This window comes from Sphaeramia orbicularis, chromosome 15 (assembly GCF_902148855.1).
Source record: "Sphaeramia orbicularis chromosome 15, fSphaOr1.1, whole genome shotgun sequence".
Lineage (NCBI taxonomy): Eukaryota > Metazoa > Chordata > Actinopteri > Kurtiformes > Apogonidae > Sphaeramia > Sphaeramia orbicularis.
The window spans coordinates 18,834,231-18,855,519 of NC_043971.1; the positions used below are offsets into that span (position 1 = coordinate 18,834,231).

The 21,289-nt window shown below is 39.2% G+C and overlaps 1 protein-coding gene across 3 annotated transcripts in view; it reads right to left on the minus strand.

The window, feature by feature from the left end:
* The window catches only part of slit1a (slit homolog 1a (Drosophila)), a 125,419-nt gene that overhangs the window by 58,860 nt on the left and 45,270 nt on the right, over window positions 1-21,289 (minus strand). For all 3 annotated transcript variants that reach the window (XM_030155982.1, XM_030155984.1, XM_030155983.1), the window contains exons 5-8: window positions 10,825-10,896; window positions 8,398-8,469; window positions 7,221-7,292; window positions 6,221-6,384 (exon numbers count right to left, since the gene is read on the minus strand). In XM_030155982.1, coding sequence (XP_030011842.1) covers window positions 6,221-6,384; window positions 7,221-7,292; window positions 8,398-8,469; window positions 10,825-10,896 — 380 coding nt within the window. The remainder of the gene's footprint in view (window positions 1-6,220; window positions 6,385-7,220; window positions 7,293-8,397; window positions 8,470-10,824; window positions 10,897-21,289) is intronic.

Sequence of the window (21,289 nt, forward strand, 5' to 3'; positions counted from 1 at the left end):
GACAGACAGATAAATATCACAATGTTACATAAGGAGAAAACCAGAAAAACGGGGGACACGTGTGGCTCCTACAGGTTGATGTAATATACCTGAAATTGTGATTTTAGAGTTTGCGTGCATATCTCATTGGTGTTTATGTTATCGACTCCTGGCGCTTTTTAAACTAAATTGAAAATGACAGCAGTCCCAAGGATGTTTTGACACTGGGAAAAGGAAATGACATATATTGCTCTTGACTTTATCGTAAAGTCGTACATCCTTGAGAATCAATAGGCAAGAAACTGGGTTATCTATCAAAGGCATGAAAGTTTATTGAGAGACTAAGAAAGACATGAATAATAGAGTTGGAGTCACTATTGAAGGCCTCCCAATAACATCCATTGATCTCTCTGCAAATTTTCCTCCTGAGTCTGCGTTCTCTGGGTGGAATTCATACCTTTCTGCACATTCAGCTTTACAACCCCCACCTCTGCACTTCCATTTGTTCTCAAACACAACTTTTCAATTTGCATACAGAGCACACAACCCATCACGCTGTCTCTAGATACCTGTTCAAATAGCTCTGGCACTGTCAACGAAGTGGTGAGGAGCGGGTGCTTGCACTGCAAGTACGGCATGTTTGGTGTGTATGTGTGTGTATGTAAGCCTAACCCAGATAAAATGAATAAAACAGACTTTTAAATGGCCTCATTTACACAGCATTACTAATCTGAGTTTCAAACCATGAATATTTGATTACTTTCCTATCTATCGCTCAGCTTGTGCGGAAATGTTGGCAAGCCAGAGTGATGGGGGATAGAGAATCAGGGAAAGGGAGATAGTCAGTGATGGGTAAAGTTGGAAAAAGCACAGTGCTAAAAGAAATCCACTCTCTAAAATTAAAGCTTATTACCAAATATTACTCTTTACTGTGGAATTACAGGCTCTAGCCATTGAGAGGTTTACTTACAAAGCAATGTTTAACCCATAAAGACCCAAATATACACCAGCGACCAAAAGCATCTTCTGATCTAATAATATTTAATAACTTTAGAGCCAATAATCCTATCAATACATGTAAATAATTGGTGCAAAATACAGTTTGTCATAATTTCATGGTCATCAGATATGATCCAGTTCGGCTCCGTAGTGAACGTGGAAACACCGTCATCTTCTACAACATTGACTCACTAGTAAAATCCATGGAATTTGATCAATGACAGTGGATGGACACACTGGGTTTATGATCAGTTAATGATACATTTTAGTGCAAAAGTCACTTTTTCTTAAGTTTTCTGTGTTTTTGGTATGATAACCCTCAAATGGAATCTCAGCATGAAGATTAAAGTACATGATTAGTAAAATGAATATAAGAAAATACCTGATTTTCACTGAAAAAATGCAAAATGGAGAGTATTATAATATGATAAATGTTGATATATCACTTCAGAAAAAAATGCATATAGGTTCTGACACAATAGTAGCTCTGGGTCTTTATGGGTTAAACCCAGCGTTAAGAATCTGACCATTATTCAACTACCCACAAGAACTGAAATGAACTGAGAGAACATTGAGAGCATGAATCAACTCGTAACATTCTCACAGTTGCTCAGCTCGTGTGATCTGAGGTCCTGTGATCTGGAATGGCAGAGGTTTGACAGATCTGAGATCAGGTGTGGGGCAGAGAAGAACTCCCTTCTGATCTAACATGGCATATTTGACAGGCCTGAGATCAGGAAGAGTGCAAAGCACAGCTGGAGTGGTCTTAACAACGACAGCTAACTGACAGGTAGAGTTGAGGTGAAGCTGTTTGATGTGTGCTCGTCCCCTGCTCTTCCCACCGCTGTTTTCCCCATTATCTCTTTCCCTTCTCGTCCCATTTCCCTTGTTTCATTTGCGTCCTCCTCTCTCCACCGCTCCCCTCCTCCAGCTGTTTTTTCTGCTCTCTTACTCCTCTTACCTTTCTCATTTCCAGCCTCTCCACTTCCACATTACTGCCAGTGACTGTCAGTGCAGCCCATTACCTCCTGTCCTTTTTGTCTTTTAACCCTACTCCACCTCATTTCTCTCATCATTTCCAAATATGTTATCACTGGCTTCCTCCCATTTGTCTCTTTTTCCCATTCCCTTCACCACAACAGCTGGGTTCACTAGATTGCTTCCCTCTCTTTTTTTTTTTAATACAAAACAGTCATTTCTTCCCTGTTTCCCACAAGAGCTGTGTTTTATTCCACCCCTCCAGCAATTTATTACTCATTCCTCATTTTTAAAATAATATTTTTACTTCATTTATTATATCTTAGGAACAGTACTTCAGTAGAAAAGCCATTAATTTTATTTCAAATAAACCCATATTGGCAATAATAACATATATTACAGTCAAAACTTCAAAAGCTTTAGTTAGGTCTTGTGCAAATGGACAGGGGAGCAAACAGGGTCTACTTGTAAATGTTTTGCTTATAAAAATCCCATCAGAGGTAAAAGTAGATTTAAACTAGCTGAAAATAGGTTGGTGGTAGGATAGAAGTACAAACCCTTCATGTGTGTGTTTAGGTCTTAAATAAAACTTGGTTTGGTGGTTAAATAAAAATATTGTGCCACATATGTTATTTTTAACTCATATATAAATACACAAAAATCACTTTTTCTGACAACAAATGATCATCAATCATAGATTCAGAGTAGTTTTGGATTATTCATCAAAGCTGGGAAATCTAATATTATTATTTAATGTGAGGCAATTAATGACTTTACTGACAAATTTATAATTTCGTGAAGTTTTCCAGACAAAAACTGGGAATGATGGTGAGTGAGTCACGGTGCAGAATTTCATTAAAGTTTACAAAACGTGAAAACATATCATACTCCCATTTTTCATTTTTCTGCCTTTCACAACAGCATGCCTCTCTTCTCTCTTTTTTCTTTTATTCCAAAACAGCACCACCCCACCCCAAATCCCCCGCAGGTGGCCTGGCCTGGTCATAGCACACTATGTTACTACATTCGCACATACAAACAGAGCGCTGAACATTGAAAACAGAAAAAACGTGTGTGTCTATGTGTGAGTGCCAGTGAGCCAATCCCTAATGAGGCCTTCACTGGGAGTTCAACTTCTGGTCAGTCATCCACTCAAGACAAAACTCGGAGTATGTGTTTGTGTGCACGCGTTCATGTATCTGTGCACACAGAGGCTGAAATACACAAATACAATTTTTGTGTTTATCCTGTTTTTCATGCCCCCGAAGTGACATTCATTTTTATTATTCTTTTCTTTAAAATAATTCGGTACACTAGTGGCATGACCGGCGACACCTCAAAACCTTACCCTCTTGCATCTATACTCTTCCAGGACCCTTACGCTTTTTGACACCCCCCTGCTCCTCCTTCATATCTGGAATCGCTACACTCCCACGCTTTGAGTGTCTTTCCCTGGGCGATGAATAGTTAATGATCTGTGCTGTCACGCCGTATGGCTGTGTAAAAATCACAATCCGTGGAGAGAGAGAGAAAGAAAGAGAAAGAGAGGGACACACACTCCAACAAACGCAGACACAAACACCCCTCACAGCTGGTGTTACAATGAGATGGCCTTGTGGGGAGTGGAGGTTCTCATGCTGTTTTTCCATTGTCCTGATACGATAACCTCAGTGCACGTCACGCCACACCCTCATGTTACACACATAATAATAGAGAATCAGACAGTTCAAAGCCATAATAATCCGAACACAAGGACACGAGAAGCCGGGGATAATGGCAACAACAGAGGGATACCACTGTCAGTGTGGGGGAAGCCTCTGCTCCAGCTGTGTGTTTTATATATATATATACACACACTATATATATAAATTTATATTTATATGGGGCATTTTCCTGGCGAAGCAGCCAACCTCTGTCAGCTGGAGACACATAAAAGGGCCAGAGGAGGAGTGCCATGGGGTTGCCTGGGGCCAACGGAGCTGTCAGGTGGCTGCCAGGTGAATAAGCTGACATGGAGACACAGCGGGAGTGGAGGAAAGAGAAAATCTAAGAGCTAAAACAGGCTCTTTTCACTATAACACAAACTCTCAGTGGTGCGCCAGAAAGGCTGTCATGTTGTCCCTTGTTGAGATGATGTAAAAACAAAAATTACACTGACTGAATAATACAGTAGTAAACAACGTATATAGGGAAAGTCAAAGATTGCATTTCTTTCTTTTTTGCCACACGTGTAACTGGGAAAGTGCTAGTGCTTCCTCTAGAGGCTGTTTCTGCTCAATAAATAATATGCAATGCCACCTGTTTGCTTTCATCTACTGTGACTGCCTATACTTGCCATACTCAACTGAACAATTTTTTTTTTTTTTGTCATGAACAGTACATGTGGACAGCCTTTCCAAATGGTGTTTGATCCAGTACATACATGGTCTTGGTATTTAAAAACAGAACTATTTTTATATTCATATATTTTCATAAAAACAAACAAATAAGTAAAAAAAAAAAAACTTTAAAAATTGTCAATTGTCAATAATGCTGAAAAAAAAAAACCAAAAAAAGAAACAGAGATTGAATTTTTTGCTCAGATCTATATGAATTAAATCTTAGTTAAGTCCTGTAGAGAGGTAAACTCCATTTTCTTCCTGATGAACCTTATGAGTTTCATTTATTTATTTATTTTTTTACAAGATACAGAAATCTTTTGCCCCCTTTGGAATTATGCTATCATTAATACATATGACGTTTGTCAGTTTAAAAGATAATTCCACAAGTCAATATTGGTTTGTTGTAAAACTGCTAAACTATCAGACTGTGAAAATATGTAAATAGAAAGACTATCCACCTGAGGGTCATGCCTGAGGAAACATCATCATAACTTTCTCTTTCCACTGGTCAGAGTCACTGAACACATGAGTCATGACAACAACATGACCAGACATGTGTTGAGTTTCAGCTCTTTTAATAGTTTTCTCCTAAGAACTAGGTGAAATATGCCAAAGTAATGACTATTTTGGTGTGCAATGAAAGATGCAGTCCACTGAGACATTTCACACAAAACTACATGTTTCTTTCTATCTTTACCACAAACTCTGACTTTCTTGACTCATAAAACTATATTTTGAATTGACAAACATCATTGTCTTTCTCCATTGACTGAAGTCAGGTCCAATGAGGCACAGCTGAAAGGGTGGTATGTCTTGTCTTCTACTTTTTAAGTGTTCGTCAGCATACTTGTATATGGGTGCTTCTATGAAACTGGTCCCTAAAAACAGGACATGGGGCTAAAAAGTCAAACCAGATGTAGGCTAATGTTATGGAGCAAGTTTGGAAGCACTTTGGGTTTATTAAAAAAAAAAAAAAAAAAAAGTCTTTACTGAGATAAAAGATAAACAATTTTTCAGATAAAACACATTTTATATTTTTTTATATTATTTTTATACAAAAATCCACGTGTAACCCAGTAAACTGGACACGAAAATTACGTGCTACTATTTTTTAAAAATATCTTTTTATTCTCTCACAGGTACATTTTGGGAATCGAACTAAATATGCAAGGCAGAGTGTTTCACAAAAATGACCGCTGTTGCAAAATCACTCACAATTTATTTGTGTTTAAATGGGCATGCTCCGCATGTAACACGAGTGGACACAATGGGTTATACGGAAAACCTGGAATGAGACTGCCAATTCATGAAAAAAACCCATGTCTGGATTAGAAAAACCAGTAGGATCAACAAATTTAACACAGTGTCTTTATTTATTGTTTATATAAGTCCATTTAAAGCCATGTTTTCCAGATCAAATGCACTGACACCTAGGTAGCTTTTCATGTCCCAATTTCAGTCCTATTTTTGGCTCCAATATTTTATTCTGAATTCATTAATTTTGGGATGGCTCAGAGCAAGAGTATACATTTTTTTTTTGCATTTATCTGAGGTCATCATCAGGTACATCCTGGGGGGAAATATGTCTAAATTTCTCTTTTATTACTGGGTCTATAAAGTTGGCAAAGTGTCAGATACCAAAATGAACCCAGTTTCATACACATACCCATGTTTCTGTTGCATTTAATGTGGTCAAAATCATCACTGAAACCAATGGATTTTCTGGTTGGCAGAGATAAAAAAAAAAGAAAAAAAGAAATACAGGACAAAGGAAAGTAATAGCTGAATGTTCACACACCAGCATAATCAAATTCGACTCATGTACAGCCCTAAAGATAAACACCAAATATGACTAATCTGATTCAACAGAGTACATGTCTTACCTGAGCAGGAGAATTCGTGTTTCTGTACCTCGGCCACATTCAGCCCTCTGAGCTCAGGCGGGGCTGTACACTGGGTGAACAGACCAATAGTTGGCCTCTGTCTCAGCCACTGAGCCAACCAGGCTAGATGACAGTCGCAGTTGAGATTGTTGGAGTGGAGACGGCTGTCAGAGGGAAGATAAAAACAAAAAAAAAAACCTGACTCACTGGTACACACTGCTATCTAATTTGACACTAGCTGAAGACGCAAACAGCATAAAAAGTGTTTATTTTTTCCTAGAGCTCATCACATCCAACCCCTGTGGCAAAACACTCTTAATGATATGCTACATGGATGATTGTAAAGGGCATATTCTAAAGGAAGAACTCTAAAGAGGACTTTTCTAAACCCAATACTCCAAACACAGCATTCGTGGAATGCTGTGCCGGTCCAGAATAACTCTTGCTGTGGTGTGGTGGACCTCTGAAGCACATAGACTAACTTGCAAACCCGTGTGTGCTGACACATATAGTACGCACAAACAGAAAAGCTCTATAATACAACCCCACTGGGCGCAAGGAAGCCCAAAAAGCCACCACAAGAACAGTGGAGTCACGGCTCCAAGAGTTTCTGCAGGCATAATTGTTTTAATTTGTACATAATTTCAGATTTAGTAATCACACACGAAGCACAATACACAATAGGCTTCGGGGGCTATTTGTGTCTATCTGGGCCAGTTGTTGTTGTGTGTGTTTTAGATGGGGAGGATAATGGCCCCTGGCATTGCTACAGACCCTTCTGTGGTGCTCTGTGGTTATGGCAGCCTCCCAAGACCGCCTGGAATGACAGAATCTATCTACTGCTATTGAAATCACATGGGACCACGCTTGTTCCTCTGCTGTGTGCATCTGCTCTGCCTATATGCATCTGGATCACAGCTATATTTTGCTTTGCTAAAAAAAAATAAAAAAAAAATACTTCAGGAAGGCAGGGCACTGTGATGGGAAAGGTGTTACTTACAAGGTTCGTAGTTTGGGCATGTGGTTGAAGCTGGAGACGGGGATGCTGCTAATGTTGTTGTTGTTCAGAGTTCTGTGGAAAAAGTCAAACTGTCACCGCATACTCTCAAAATGTATACGCCTAAAAGAGTTCTGCATGTTGCTCAACCTTTTAAGATCTATTCCCTCTCTTTTGTCACCATCTCTCTTTGTGGCATCCCACTGGGAGTATAACACCTCTCTCCACGCAGATGGGAAGCCCTCACACCTCCCACGCATACATATAGTCATGCATGCAAATATACAGGCACATACAAGGGCATGATCACAGGCATCCCTACTTGTAGTTCTGCTGACATGTAACACACACACACACACACACACACACTCACACACACATCCGTCAAACCTTGGGCATCAGCTGCAGTAAAGGAATCAGGTCATTTCAATCAGCCTAATAACCTTTTACCATATTTCAACACAACCTGTCCTCCTCCCCCATAAAAACTATACACCCAGACCCTATCAAAATAACCCCGTCCCCTCTTACACCATTATGACAACCCTATCACTACATCTGCTATCCATCCGCACTATGAAAGCAGCCTTTAATGGCCTTTTTGTCTCCCATTCCCCACATAACACACATGCACAGCACAGTCTTTTACCATAAAAATAACTAGGCTGTCAAAGTCCCTTTGTCCCCCAGACTGCACTGTTAGTCTGCATTGTTTCAGGTGGAGAGATTTAATAGAGGCCTATGATTGTGATTTTTGACAAGGAATGATTAATTGAATGCTTAAAAAAAATGGCATAACACCAATGCGACCAGCGTGGAATGCTGACTTGAATGGGATTTTTGATCAAGATGGTAGGAGCCCCCTTGTCAGATGGCCCGCCCAGGGCTGGATGGGGTGTAGATGGAGGAGTGGGTGGGTGGGGTAGAGTTAATGTGATGGAGGGGAATGCTGCTGTCAACTGTGTGGAACAATGAGTTAATGGAGCTTGGTTTCCAAGATGCAGGCCCCCTCACGAGGCCCACTGGGGGTATTTTGGCATAATTACCAAAGCCACTCTAATTAAAGGCCTGCGCTATGTGTATATATTAGTTATGGTTATTATCATCTTTATTTAACTAAGTGCTTTAATGGAATGAAACAAGGTGGGGTTGCTTGAATAGCATCACACTGGATACTTACAGCACTTCCAGGCCTCTCAGAGCTCTGAAAGCTCCATCCTCAATGCAGCTGATGTGGTTTTTATCCAGCTGACTGCGGAACACAGAGAAAAGAGCGAGAGGCTTTGTTACACTCACAATCTTTCCATCTCCCCGTGGGGTAGTTGTAATCATCGATACAGTAAATACTACACTGATGGACTATAGTAAATCGATACTGGGCAAGTCATCTCAGCTCTTGTAACCCTGAGAGTGGGAAGAATGACATTGCTGATTGTTTATCCGCACCAGCATGCCTCGTAAATCTGCGTGCCTGCATGTGAATATGCATATGCCCTAGAGAGGAACTAAATCACAGTAGCTACAAGGGATCCATGTGTGTGAGGTAGTTGGCCGATCAATCACAGTGATATATAATCCACTCAGCATCTACTGAGCTAACGTGCTCACAACACTTCAATCTAACTGAGGACCATTAACTCAGCAAGATAAACAAAGGTCTGACTGTTGGAATTAAACTGAATGTTCTGTAGGTGGAACACAGTGGTTTCCACTTACAGTGGGCATTTTAAGAGTCATTTGTTTTTCTTTATAATCACAATTTATTTAGTTCTTTAAATAAAACAAATATTAATGCCATCCTTACAAAGGTGTGGAACTATCATAAGAGGTGAGAAGTAACAGTAATTATTGTTACTGTACTGAAGTAGAGTTTTCACTTTTCACTTTTGACTATCTACATTCTAACACTTCATCTTACATTTTAATTTTCTTACATTTAATTTTAATGCATTTGCAGGGAATTATTACTTCTTTTTATTTTCCATCACTGTACAAGATCTCTGTGTAAAACCTTTAAATCTGCTGCTCTTTCTGCTTGGAATCAGTTACAAAATAACCTGAAACTTAAAGAGCTGGTCCTATTAAACACTGGTTGTAGACGTCCTGCCAAACTAATTTAATACTCTAACTACTCTCTTTGCACACATTGTTTTTGATTTGCCTTGTATTTTAAATGACGTTTGTATATCAGCGAAAATTTACTTAAGGGGTCAAATGAGTGGCCATTTTTGTCAAAAAAAAAAAAGTTGTAAGAAATGCATAGAACTGTGTTGAAATAATGCTAATACATTTGTGCACAGACTACTGATATTATTTGACAGTGGAAGCTATATTTTCAGAAATATTGGATTTGGAATAGCACGTGTATGTGAAAACTTTTGCTGGTGGACGGACGTGACATTACCCATGATGATCTGGTCAGTACCAGTACTTTATTAGTAATAAACTTATAGACTTACTATTGCTAATTCTCCTCTTATTCATAAATGTTAGTAGTGTGGATCTAAAACAATAACAGCTGACACAAAAACACAAAATGTGGCAGTGGATGGTTGTTCCAGATCCCATCATACTGATGCTCAGCAGCCATGTCACCGTTTCCACAAATGATCCCTGTGCAAAAACTAGGATCAGAATTATTTATTGTATCGTTTATCATCATACTAAAGAGTAAATAACAATATAGAATTGTTATTTCTTTATAAAAATGCTTATTATTAGAAAACTATTGATTTAAAAAGTGATGTGTGACATCCTTAATGTATGTATTGGAGTAACATAAGCAGGATGGATCAGCACCATACTCCATATTGCAACCTGTAAAAATAAAACGTGATATGTAGTATATAATTTTGTAAGAAAAATTGGGGAATCTAAAAGAATAGAATATTTGTTTTTCAGGTAAATTCAGTTCAAATATAACTTGGCCATTTGTGACATGAAAATATAGCATTAATTGTGATGAAATTGGACATTTTTGAGCTGAAAACATAGTTCATATGACCATCAACATGTTGAACAGAATTGAAATCCTGTAAATTTGCATAACTTGCATTTACCAACACAAAGTTCCTTTGGGGATTCACTTATATTGATTTCTTATGCACAAAGACATAAATAAGACCTCTAAGCAAATTTTAGCCGATATATATATGTCTGGTTGCTACCCTTTGTCTAACCTGGTTAACTGTGCTGCTGCTGTAAATGATTTTTAGTCTGAATGTTTCTTTCCTGGTTAAATAAAGGTTAAATGAATAAATTAGATCATCTGTCATTGCATATCATGCATGACAAAGATAAGAACATTAAAGAAGGGGAAACAGTGAAAAGACATCGTCATGATTTGAGTTCTGTTGCTGACAAAAGTGAATTAACCATTTCCTTAAACATTTTTCTATACATTTATTAATTATATTTCAAGTTACAATGCTTTAATGGTCTTTGCTGTAAATTAACAGGTTCAGCTTTTATACCCTGAGTACATGAATAAAAAAATAAACAAAAGTATCTGTACTTGAGCAAAGAATGTGTGTACATTTTCCATCTTTGATTATCATACAGTAAACATGTGTTTGTTGAAGACTTGAAGAGGGAATGATGTACTCACAGGTTCTTGATGTCTGTAGCTCCTCTGAAAGCTTTTCTGGGGATGGACTGGATGTAGTTCTCACTCAGATCTCTGCAGAAAAAAAAAAAAAAAGTAGGCAAGTGTTAGTTACATATCACAACACACCTGAGAATAGCTTGGTTTGGTTTGATTTGATTTGTTTTATCAGGGAAGCAAATGTTGAAGAAGCAGTATTAATGCGTTTCAACTATTTCTTTTATATGTTTGACTCTGAGTGTGGACAGCATGCTTTTCAAACAGCACTCTATTCAGCGTCATTCCTTCTTTTACCACACTCATCGGTGCAGAACAGAAAATAAAGGGGGGATATTTTTTTCCTCTCTTATGTGTGCCAAAACCCTGAGGTGTGGTACTGCATGGAGAGCTCAACCCACAGTGGAGTAGTTATTTTATATTGGCTTTATTATTCAGTGTTCACTCATGCCACAATTTGTTTTCTCTGCCATGCCTGTGTGAGGTGTGAGGTGTCCAACTCGCTGCCTGCACACAGACCTAAACAACAGCAGTGACCAATAAGAGGTCCTCACTGAGCCTGTGGGGGAGGATTCATTAGAAAAGCTGCCGCACAAAGAACATTATCTTTTAGTATTAAGCTCTGTGGGTGTGTGTGTGTGTCCGATGCTTAACGGTGGGTACAAATTAAGCATTTGAAAAGTGCATGTGTGTGGAAAGTAAGAGGCTGACAGAGCAGAGGGGAGGGTCAGAGAGGAAAGGAGGCAAAGAAAGTGAGGGAAACACAAGTAGCCATAGTTTTAATTAGCAGCATCTTTTGTTTGTTGTTTAAATGGTGAGCTAACCTCATTCAGAAAGGCTCTGCCCCTCTTTTACACATACGTACACAGCGTCAGGAGACTGTAGAGCCCTGCCAGAGAGGCTCCTGTTGGATACACGCACATACTCGCACACATGAAGGGCTCCCACAGCTCGGACAGACGTAAACAGAGCACTTATGGTCGCCCATAGAGAGGCTGAAGCCCCCCCCCGAATCAATAAAACTACAGGGGAAAAAAATTCAGCAGCATAAGACTTTGATGACTTTAACTTACTTAATCTGCATGAACACCACAACACGCATTCTCGAGCTGCACCACTTATAAAAACACCATGGGATAATGTTAAAATGAGTCACCGAGACCTCCACATTCTCACATACTGTTCCCCATTGGGTCACCACCTCCAGATTTCAACTTGGAAGACGTTTGGGCAGACATTGTTTCGATGGGATACAAAAAGGCAAGAGGAAAACACACCACAGAAGTTGTGTTGTGCAATCTATCTAATGAATGGCTGGTTGTGCCTTTATGGGGGAGCAGAAATTAAAAGTGCTCTTTGAAGGCCACTGCTAGCACGCCACAATTAAAGATGGAATGTGCGTGCTTGTTTTTCTGTTGTTTGAAAATAGCAAAAACAAGGCAAATGTTGAACTTTGACCAAAATGAAATGATCCATTTGTTTGCATGAATCTGTGCTCCAAGTAATTGCATTCGACTGAAACTTGTTGTATCTTGTCGTTCGCAGTATTAAAAAATAGTGTGTATCTAAAATATCGTGACACTATATGGACATGGTCATAAAAAGAGCGTCTTTAATACACCTGCGCTGGATAAACCTACACAGAAGCTGCTCATTTATCTTAGTTGAATCATATTCCAATAAACCACACACTGCCTCTGTCTGTTTCTCAAGCTGCAGAAATGTGATGTACATGTTCAGATGTGCAAATAAAACACGTATAAGTGGCTAGTATTCCAACTAATGACACATTCTAATTTCATCATCTGAATAGGCCTGTCACAATTATTAGGTAATTACCCTATTGCAATTATTCAAGCTACCTGCAATTATTTTGCATAATTGTGCAAATCATGTCCATTCACCTAAATAAAAGCAGCTTGATGAGAAAATCAGAAACGTCACATTTCCATCATCATTTCAACATAATTGTGGTCCATTTCAATAATGCTTCATTATGCTGCTGTGTCCTCTTCATCTTGAGGCTCTTAACTTCTGATAGCATCGTTAATTTCTTTAGTTTAATAACATGCTTTGCTTGTTTTAGATATTTATATGAAATGTGCTACGTGCAATTTTTGTTTGTCAAGGCTAAAAGGATTTTTTTTAACCTCCGTCAAGTGTAACGACAGACGTTATGTTTTTATCAGGGTTTGTCTGTCCATCTGTTAGCAAGATAACTCAAAAAGTTATGGATGGATTTTGATGAAATTTTCAGGAAATGTTGATACTGGCACAAGGAACAAATGATAAAATTTTGGTGGTGATCGGGGTAGGGGGGCTGATCTGCCTTGGCGGAGGTCTGTGCTCTCTGAGTGCTTTTCTAGTTACTTCTGCCATGTGAAATGGCAGAGGTTATGTTTTCATCGGGGTTTGTCTGTCTGTCTGTTAGCAAAATAACTCAAAAAGTTATATATAAGATTTTTGTGAAATTTTCAGGAAATGTTGATACTGGCACAAGGAACAAATGATTAAAATTTTCGTGGTGATCGGGGGGGGATTTTTGTTTCGACTGTCTGTTAGCAAGATAACTCCAAAAGTTACGGATGGATTTAGATGAAATTTTCAGGAAATGTTGATACAGGCACGAGCAACAAATGATTACATTTTGGTGGTGATCGGGGGGGGGGGGGGGGGGGGGGGGGGGGGGGTTTGATGAAATTTTCAGGAAATGTTGATTCTGGCACAAGGAACAAAAGGAACAAATTATTACATTTTGGTGGTGATGGGGGGGCGTGACTGATCTGCCTTGGTGGAGGTCTGCGCTCCTCGAGTGCTTTTCTAAATGGCAGTACTTCTTCAGTGGGTGCACTGTATATGTATAACTGAGCCATTGTTAAGCGTATACATTATGGGTGGTATAAAATGACAATTAATCAAGTAACCTTTCATTACTGTGACAGCTTTACACCTAAGGTGGTCTTTGAGTTGAATTTTCTCATCAGCCCCACATTGTATCAGCTGTGATCACAATATTAACACAGTCGAAAGGTAATTTAATCAGTTACACAACTACAACGCGCATTTTTCCTGAGTGTAACATATTTTGCGGGACGATATCTCAAACATCAAACCTGCCTCATGTCTCCTTGCTATTGCACATTGGAGCCAGAACAGTCGTCCTCCCTCCAGCTCCTTTGTTGTTCTCTTGGCAACACAGCCCGAGTGCAGAGTTGAAAGCTGAGTCAGTCTGGCACCCGGGCTATATTGGTGCCTCTTATCAAGGCGGCTCCATGCGAGAGGAATGTGTTTTTTGGCTTACCTGGCCCTGCACTCTATCTGATAACTAATTAGTCCTCTCACCTTCTCCTTACCTTCCTGTAACAAACACACTAACACAGGAGGAGATGCTGTAGAGTGCTGTACTGCAGACACTACTAATGACTTCTCCCCTCAGACATCTGGGAGGCGTGTGGTGAATATGTGTGTTCGCTGCCGGGTTACAATAAGAAATGATAGCAGACTGCTGTGATGGGAAGGCATTGCTGGAGCGCCAGAGGCTAAACTAGGTGTGAGGAGATGAAGAAAGGCAAAGAGAGGCAGAGATGGAGACAGGCATGAGAAGTTGGAGTTCAGGATGAAACAGGAAGGCTGTGACAATATGGACACAATACGATGAGTGTAAGTCGTAAAATTAAAGCTCTAGGGTAGAATCCGCACACTAAAACCCCCATAATCCTGTTAGCACGGTATAATATGATTGGCTGGAATGATCTATACGCACACACTTATAATGTTTGATTGGATTAGATGCTGAGGTCGTGGGAGGTCGCTTTATAACTGTAGGTCTGCTCTGGGACAATGTGCGTCCAAAAAAAAAGTCCCTTGACGACCCAAAATGGTGCTATCTATTGTGCCAGAAACACAGGCTTTTTCTCATTTACTTATATTGCATTTCTCCCTCTGCTTGGTTCTTTTTCTCCCCTGTCACATCTAACAGAATAATCACAGCGGTCATGGTTTGGAGACTGCTGTCTTCTGTGTGCTTTAAGGATTTATCGACGGGTTCGAACTCCTACGGGAGCCAGAGCAAAATTAAATTTAGAAACGCTACATTTCTGCATTTACACATTCTTAAAATGGCAAACAGGACATTTCTGTGGGAGACCATGCTGTATTTTACATAGTCTGTGGTTGCCCCTCACTGGTATTTTCTAAGTGCAGCCCTGACTGCGTCGGCTCCGAGATATTTGACATTTTTGATTAGTTTGGGAGCACATTATCAGGGAGGCACTGATCCCTTAAAAAGCAGACGTAAGTATGTGAGAACAGTCACCACAATGAAGGGACATTGGCCACCACGGTCTTCATCACTAAGTCATGACCATAAATCTAACGTTAGAGCCCCCCGGCAAATACCGTCAAAGCGGATCACTTGAAGCCGCCTCAACATATACAAAAAACTAAGTCTGGAGTTTACAAGAACTGGAATCAGTGGGAGGATATAGAAATAGGAAAAGGCTCATTTTTCTTTGTTGTGTTTTGCTAAACTGGACTATTCTTCCTCTTAAGGGGTGGATCAAAACATTATTTTCAGGCACAACACAGATACTGATTATTGGTAATATAAGATACAGATATTTGGAATAATATAATTTCAACATAGATGAGAATCTTGCGTCCAGTTTTAGAAAAAGACAAGAATTTGCTAAAATGGTCTGTTTTACCATAGGTTTAACCCATAAAGACCCAGCACTACTTGTGTCCTTTCCCAAATGAATTCTTCTCTTTATTTAACCTTTCTTTAGAGATTTATCCCCATTTATTGCAATATTATCCTCTGTATTTTGCATTTTTTCAGTCAAAATCAGGTCATTTCCATTATTTAATTTACTGATTATGTAAATATTCATAAAAGCTCAGATTAAACTTGAGGTTTATTGTATGAAAAACAAAGAAAACTGAAGAAAAAGTGACTTTTTAAGCAAATATATCATTAACTGAACTAGGGATGTAACGATATGGAAATTTCATATCATGGTTATTGTGACCAAAATTATCACAGTTACCATTATTATCGCCGTATTGTTGAAATGTGCTCAAAATGTTCAAAAAGTACTTATACACACACTAAAATAATTTAACCAAGTTGTATTTTGAAAAAAAACAACAACAACAAAAAACAAATAAAAAATTGGGCACAACGTACTTTCTGTTGGCAGAAACATTCAAATATTAACACGTAAACAATCAAACATGCATTAAAGATGGCACCTTATGTCCATTGTTTGACCATTTTCCATATCAAGTTTGAGTTGTTTTAATTTCTTTTTCATAGATAGATAGATAGATAGATAGTCTCTCTCTCTCTCTCTTTCAAACTGCAGTAATCAAACACGGTTATCATGATAATTAGAATTTAAACGGTAATACTAACCATCGGGAATTTTACCGCGGTTTATCATTATACCGGTAATCGTTACATCCCTAAACTGAAGATAAAAAAAGTGTGTCCATCCACTGTCACTGATCCAACTTCATGGGTTTTACTGGTGAATCAATGTTGCACGTTCACTTCGGAGCCTCTGAACGTCCAAATGGGTCATATCTGATGACCATGAAAAGAACAAACTGCATTTTACTCCATTTATGTATTGATAGGGTTAGTAGATCAACAGATATTAAACATTTTAGATCAGTAGATGGTGGAATTTTGGCTCTTTATGGGTTAATCAAAAGTTTACAAATTGCAGAGAGCTCCCAGCTGTGTTTCTTATTATTTGAGTTTCTAAGTTACTTGAAAAGCACAAAAAATAAGCATGCAAATACCTAAAATTAGTCTAAATTAGCCCCAACTCAGCAACAGACTATGTTGGAGAAAACAGGGTGGTGGGTTCGGACAGAGAGCCAAAGAAATGGCAGGATATAGAAAACAAAATAAACAAATATTAATTGCGTTATGGGTAAAAATGCCAAGTACTGGATGGGATTTTCGGTCGAACTGGTAATTTGTTGACCACTAGTTCTTGGCATGGTGGGTCATACATTTATAAAAAACAGTTGAATCCGAGAGCAGACGGAGTTAAGTAACAGAGCCAATAACACAGGTCATAATCACCAGACGTTATTCCACTTCCACAGTTCTGTTGCAACCTAAAGGCTTCATGGAAACCGTCAGAGCCACACCGCTCTCTCCACTGCCCAGACTCCTTCCATTCCTCATTACAATGTTATGTACGCAGCCTAACCTGAGGCACGGCCGCGGCCTCCAGGCATTTCACGAAGTGCTGTAATGATGTCAGACCCGCAACTCTTTGTTTTCCCTATTTCCTGCACACAGCATGACCTACAGTTCCTTTTCATTACAGGTGTGTGCCTGAGTGAGCGAGAGTGACTTTTCAAACAGCTCAGACCTGGTATGGATTTACCTTAATGCACTACATACCTCAAGGTGGGCAGTTAGTTCATTAGTGTAGCCCGGCTCTCCTTAGGTGACGTTGCTCACAGTTCATTCCCATTGTTGTCTTAATGATGAGGCAACACATATGTTTTCAGGTGTGTCCTTGCCATATGAACTGCATTCTCTAATACGCTGCGGTCAGGACTTCTAAGGTCCCACTTAGACCAGACCTCAAACAATAGTATCATTTAGTCAGTGTAAAGAGCTCTAACAACAAAACTAAGCCACCGATATGCTTGTTTACAACAATCTCTGCAAACTCTATATCTGGTATAATTAGCAGTGTTATCAGACATAGCTCAAGGCGCCTGGTCTGGAGATTAGCCGCACATTCAAGGTAATGTCTGGTTCCTGTCTGATTCACATCATTAACCTCTGATCTCTATCTTAGCATACTGCGCTAATACTGTACACAACTCCAACTCTCTTCACCGTGACACAAATACTTACTGTTGGTAAATAACCAATGGGATGCTAATCCTACCAATCAAGAAAGCAGCGTTGAAGGATTAGCATAGATTTTTATGTTTATGAGAATCGCAGCTTCTAAATCTTTAATCTTTATTTCTGTCAGCAAAAAAAAAGGTAGATGCAGGGGCTCCATCACCTCAGGGACAGACAGTCTCTTCTAGTTAAGACCCTCGGGGCTTCAGGCTCCACAGCGTCGGAGTCTGTGGGTAACTAATGTGCAAGGTCTAATACACGAATGAAAACATGCACATGGACACAAGCATACACATGCCTACATACAAAGGCAAACAATTGCCTCTTTCATATACAACAGTTTCATAACTTCTGCCTCCACAGCTGGTTGACAACAGCGGTTGACACAGGGGATCATAAATCAGACAGGACGATCTGATGTTCTCATGCCTTGATTTTAAAGGGTTTTCTGTTGACACTGTGCAATACACTCTTTCCTCCAGTGGCCGTCTATTCACTGGTACCTCCTTTTATCTAAGATTGGAGATCTCTGCTAAACAAATAAAAAACGGCATAATTTAAGAAGTTAATATGAATCCAAAAGCATGTAAAATCTAACTATCCACTACAGTATGAATTAAGAAAACTATGCTTCTCCAAAAATACTGGCATACTTTTCAAATTTCCTGGAGTAACACTTTTGGCAAAAGTGGTATGCAGATTCTGAGCATCTCTTTTTTCCCCTCTACATTTTAATGTGGAAGAAAACCATTTAGTAAATGACCTGAATGTGATGAATGGAATTTTTTCAACCCGCATAAACGGCGCTCTCCACAGTAGCATGGATATGGCCCAAGTCTTTTTGTTGCTGCTTTCACAACCTCTCACTTTTATTTCACCACTTCATTTCTCAATGCGTTTTACATTTATGAATTCAAAGCATCCAAAAACAGAATAAAAGACTGAATGAACAATTTAGCCTCTGTTAGTCATGAATGTGATTTCAACCTGATAAATAACTGCTGATCCTGCAAAGTGGTGCTTGTACGGCACTTGTATACCAGTGTGAGAACAGGTATTTAAGTGTGTGAATGTAAAATGGGTTGTTTGTTTTTTTATCCCTCGACTAGATTGCATGATAAGAAAATGTTTATTCTTGCAAAATGCTCTTAATTTTACTCTCCCATTTAAAGGGGGGAAAAAAGACAGGGAGAGGAGAGAGAGGGAATGTGTCTGATTACTTACTCATTAACAGAGTTAATGAGGTGTGTGAGGGCTGTTAAAAGAATGGCAGTGTGCTGCCACTAAATGCTAACTACTTTCTTCCTCCCTTCACGGTAAAAGGCCAGAAGTAGACACTCACACATAAACAACTACACACACAACCCGTGGGCCTTCACAAAGAAGTTGCCCATCCTGGAAGTGCACCAACAGATGACTCGAAACACATCATCATAACGAAACTAAACATTCTGATAAACAAACATCCTTGGGCATGTTCAAATTGTTAAAGTCCACATTCACATTTAGTCTTAATTAGTGTCAGTGGAATGATTTCTGAATTGCTGTGAGTCAGTGAAAATAAAAAGTTTTGGCAGTGAACCAATCTACGAAGCCATCTTTGTGCTCCATTTCTAAAAGCACTCCTCAGTCGCAGAGGTTGCCGGAGACTTCCTTGTCATATTGACAGACAGGGTTGTCAAAATTCTGTCATAACCTATTATTACACTTCATATTCATTTTCGTCATGATAGATCGCCTTCAGCGTTTTAATCTATCAAAATGATGGATGGCCTTCACTTCTCTCTGTAATTGTTTTGTAAAAAATTCAATCAGCGACAGAAAATATTTGGTTTGTGCGACCCCATGCTCTGATTGTCAGATATGCAGAATCAGAAAAAAAGACGTGAGGAGTGTAAAAATTCTCAAGATGTAACTTAAGACTTGAAAGCACCACCATTCAAGTCTGTATATTTAATGGGTAAAATCCCAAAACAATTAAAAAGAAAGAACAATCAAGCCTCAACACACCCACACAATGAAGATTTAACCACAAGATATCTGTAGTTAAAGGACTTATTGCATTAAAAAAAGCCTTTTTAACAGCAAATTAAGGAAAAAAAAACTCAAATGCCATGTCTACATTCATAAGCCTGATTAACCCGTAAAGACCCAGAGCTACTTTTGCGTCAGTTCCCAAATTGATTTTTTTTCTCTTGAAGTGATTTATCACCATTTATTATAATATTATTCTCTGTATTTTGCATTTTTTCAGTGAACCTCAGGTATTTTCCTATATTTAATTCACTGGTTATGTAGATGTTCATAAAACGTCAGATTAAAGTTGAGAAAACTGAAGAAAAAGTGACTTTTTCAACAAATCTATCAATAACTGAACTTAAACCCTGTGTGTCCATTCACTGTCATCGATCCAACTCCATTGGTTTTACTGGTGAATGGTGTTGTAGAACATGACGGTGTCTCCATGTTCACTTCGGACCCTCTGAACCTCCAAATGGGTCATATCTGATGACCATGAAAAGATGACAAACTGTATTTTACACCAATTATTTCCTTGTATTGACCAACAGGTATTAAACATTTTAGATCAGTAAATGGTTTAGTTCGTCAGTGGCTGTTTGGGTCTTTATGGGTTAAAACCACTTAAATTCTCTGCGTCATCCATCTTGTAGACGCGAAGAATCACTTATTAAATGTGACAAAAATAAACAAATAATTAAAATGCCTTTCTGTGTTATCTGGCTTTGTGTCGACATATATTTGGCTGAGATGCAGAGGCTGTAAAAGAGAACAAACCTCACAGTGTCAGGCAGATGAAAAAAGAGGGAAGGTGTTAAGAGTGGGTTATAACGTACAGAGAATGAGGTGAGAAGGAGTATGGATCGTGGCTGCAGGGCCTTTGGGTGCTTGCCAAAACACAGGCGTGTATATGAGCGTATCTGTGTGGCCCGGAGAGAGTGATTGAGCGTTTCTGTGTGCGGTCAAGAGTATCTTCCGTCCCACCCCGACCCCCCCCCTTCCTCATCCGTCTCCCTCCACACCTTTAGATTTCACTGCTTCTCACCAAAATAAATGATAAACATGCCTCCTAGTCATGTCTCCCTCACTTTCTCTCTCTCCTGTCTTACCCAGCATGCAAAGGGCTTCCACTTAGGAGCAAATGCAATCTGGACAAGGCAGCCAGACACCACCAGATCTATCATCATCATGATTACCATTATCATCTGGAGGGTCAAATCACAGTCTTAAAAATAAATCCCTCATTCATGTTCACACAAATTATCATGCACGCATGCATAAAGCGAATGCAAGCACGCAGAGTGTGTGAGGTGTTTTGCGTAGTCCCTTTGTGGTGGAGATGAGAGGGGAAGCGAGAGCTGGATGGAGCTCAGTGGGAGGAGGACTTGATAAGCGGGGGAAGGAGAAACTGCTTTCATAAAGAGAGGAATAAACAGGCTGTTTTAGGAGTACTCTCACATGAAAACCCAAGAGAAAATGTCTCTCTCCTCCTCCCTGTCTCTGTTTTTTGGGACTAAATATAGGCTCTACAAAGAAACCTAATGAAAAACAAACACTGAACTAATACAG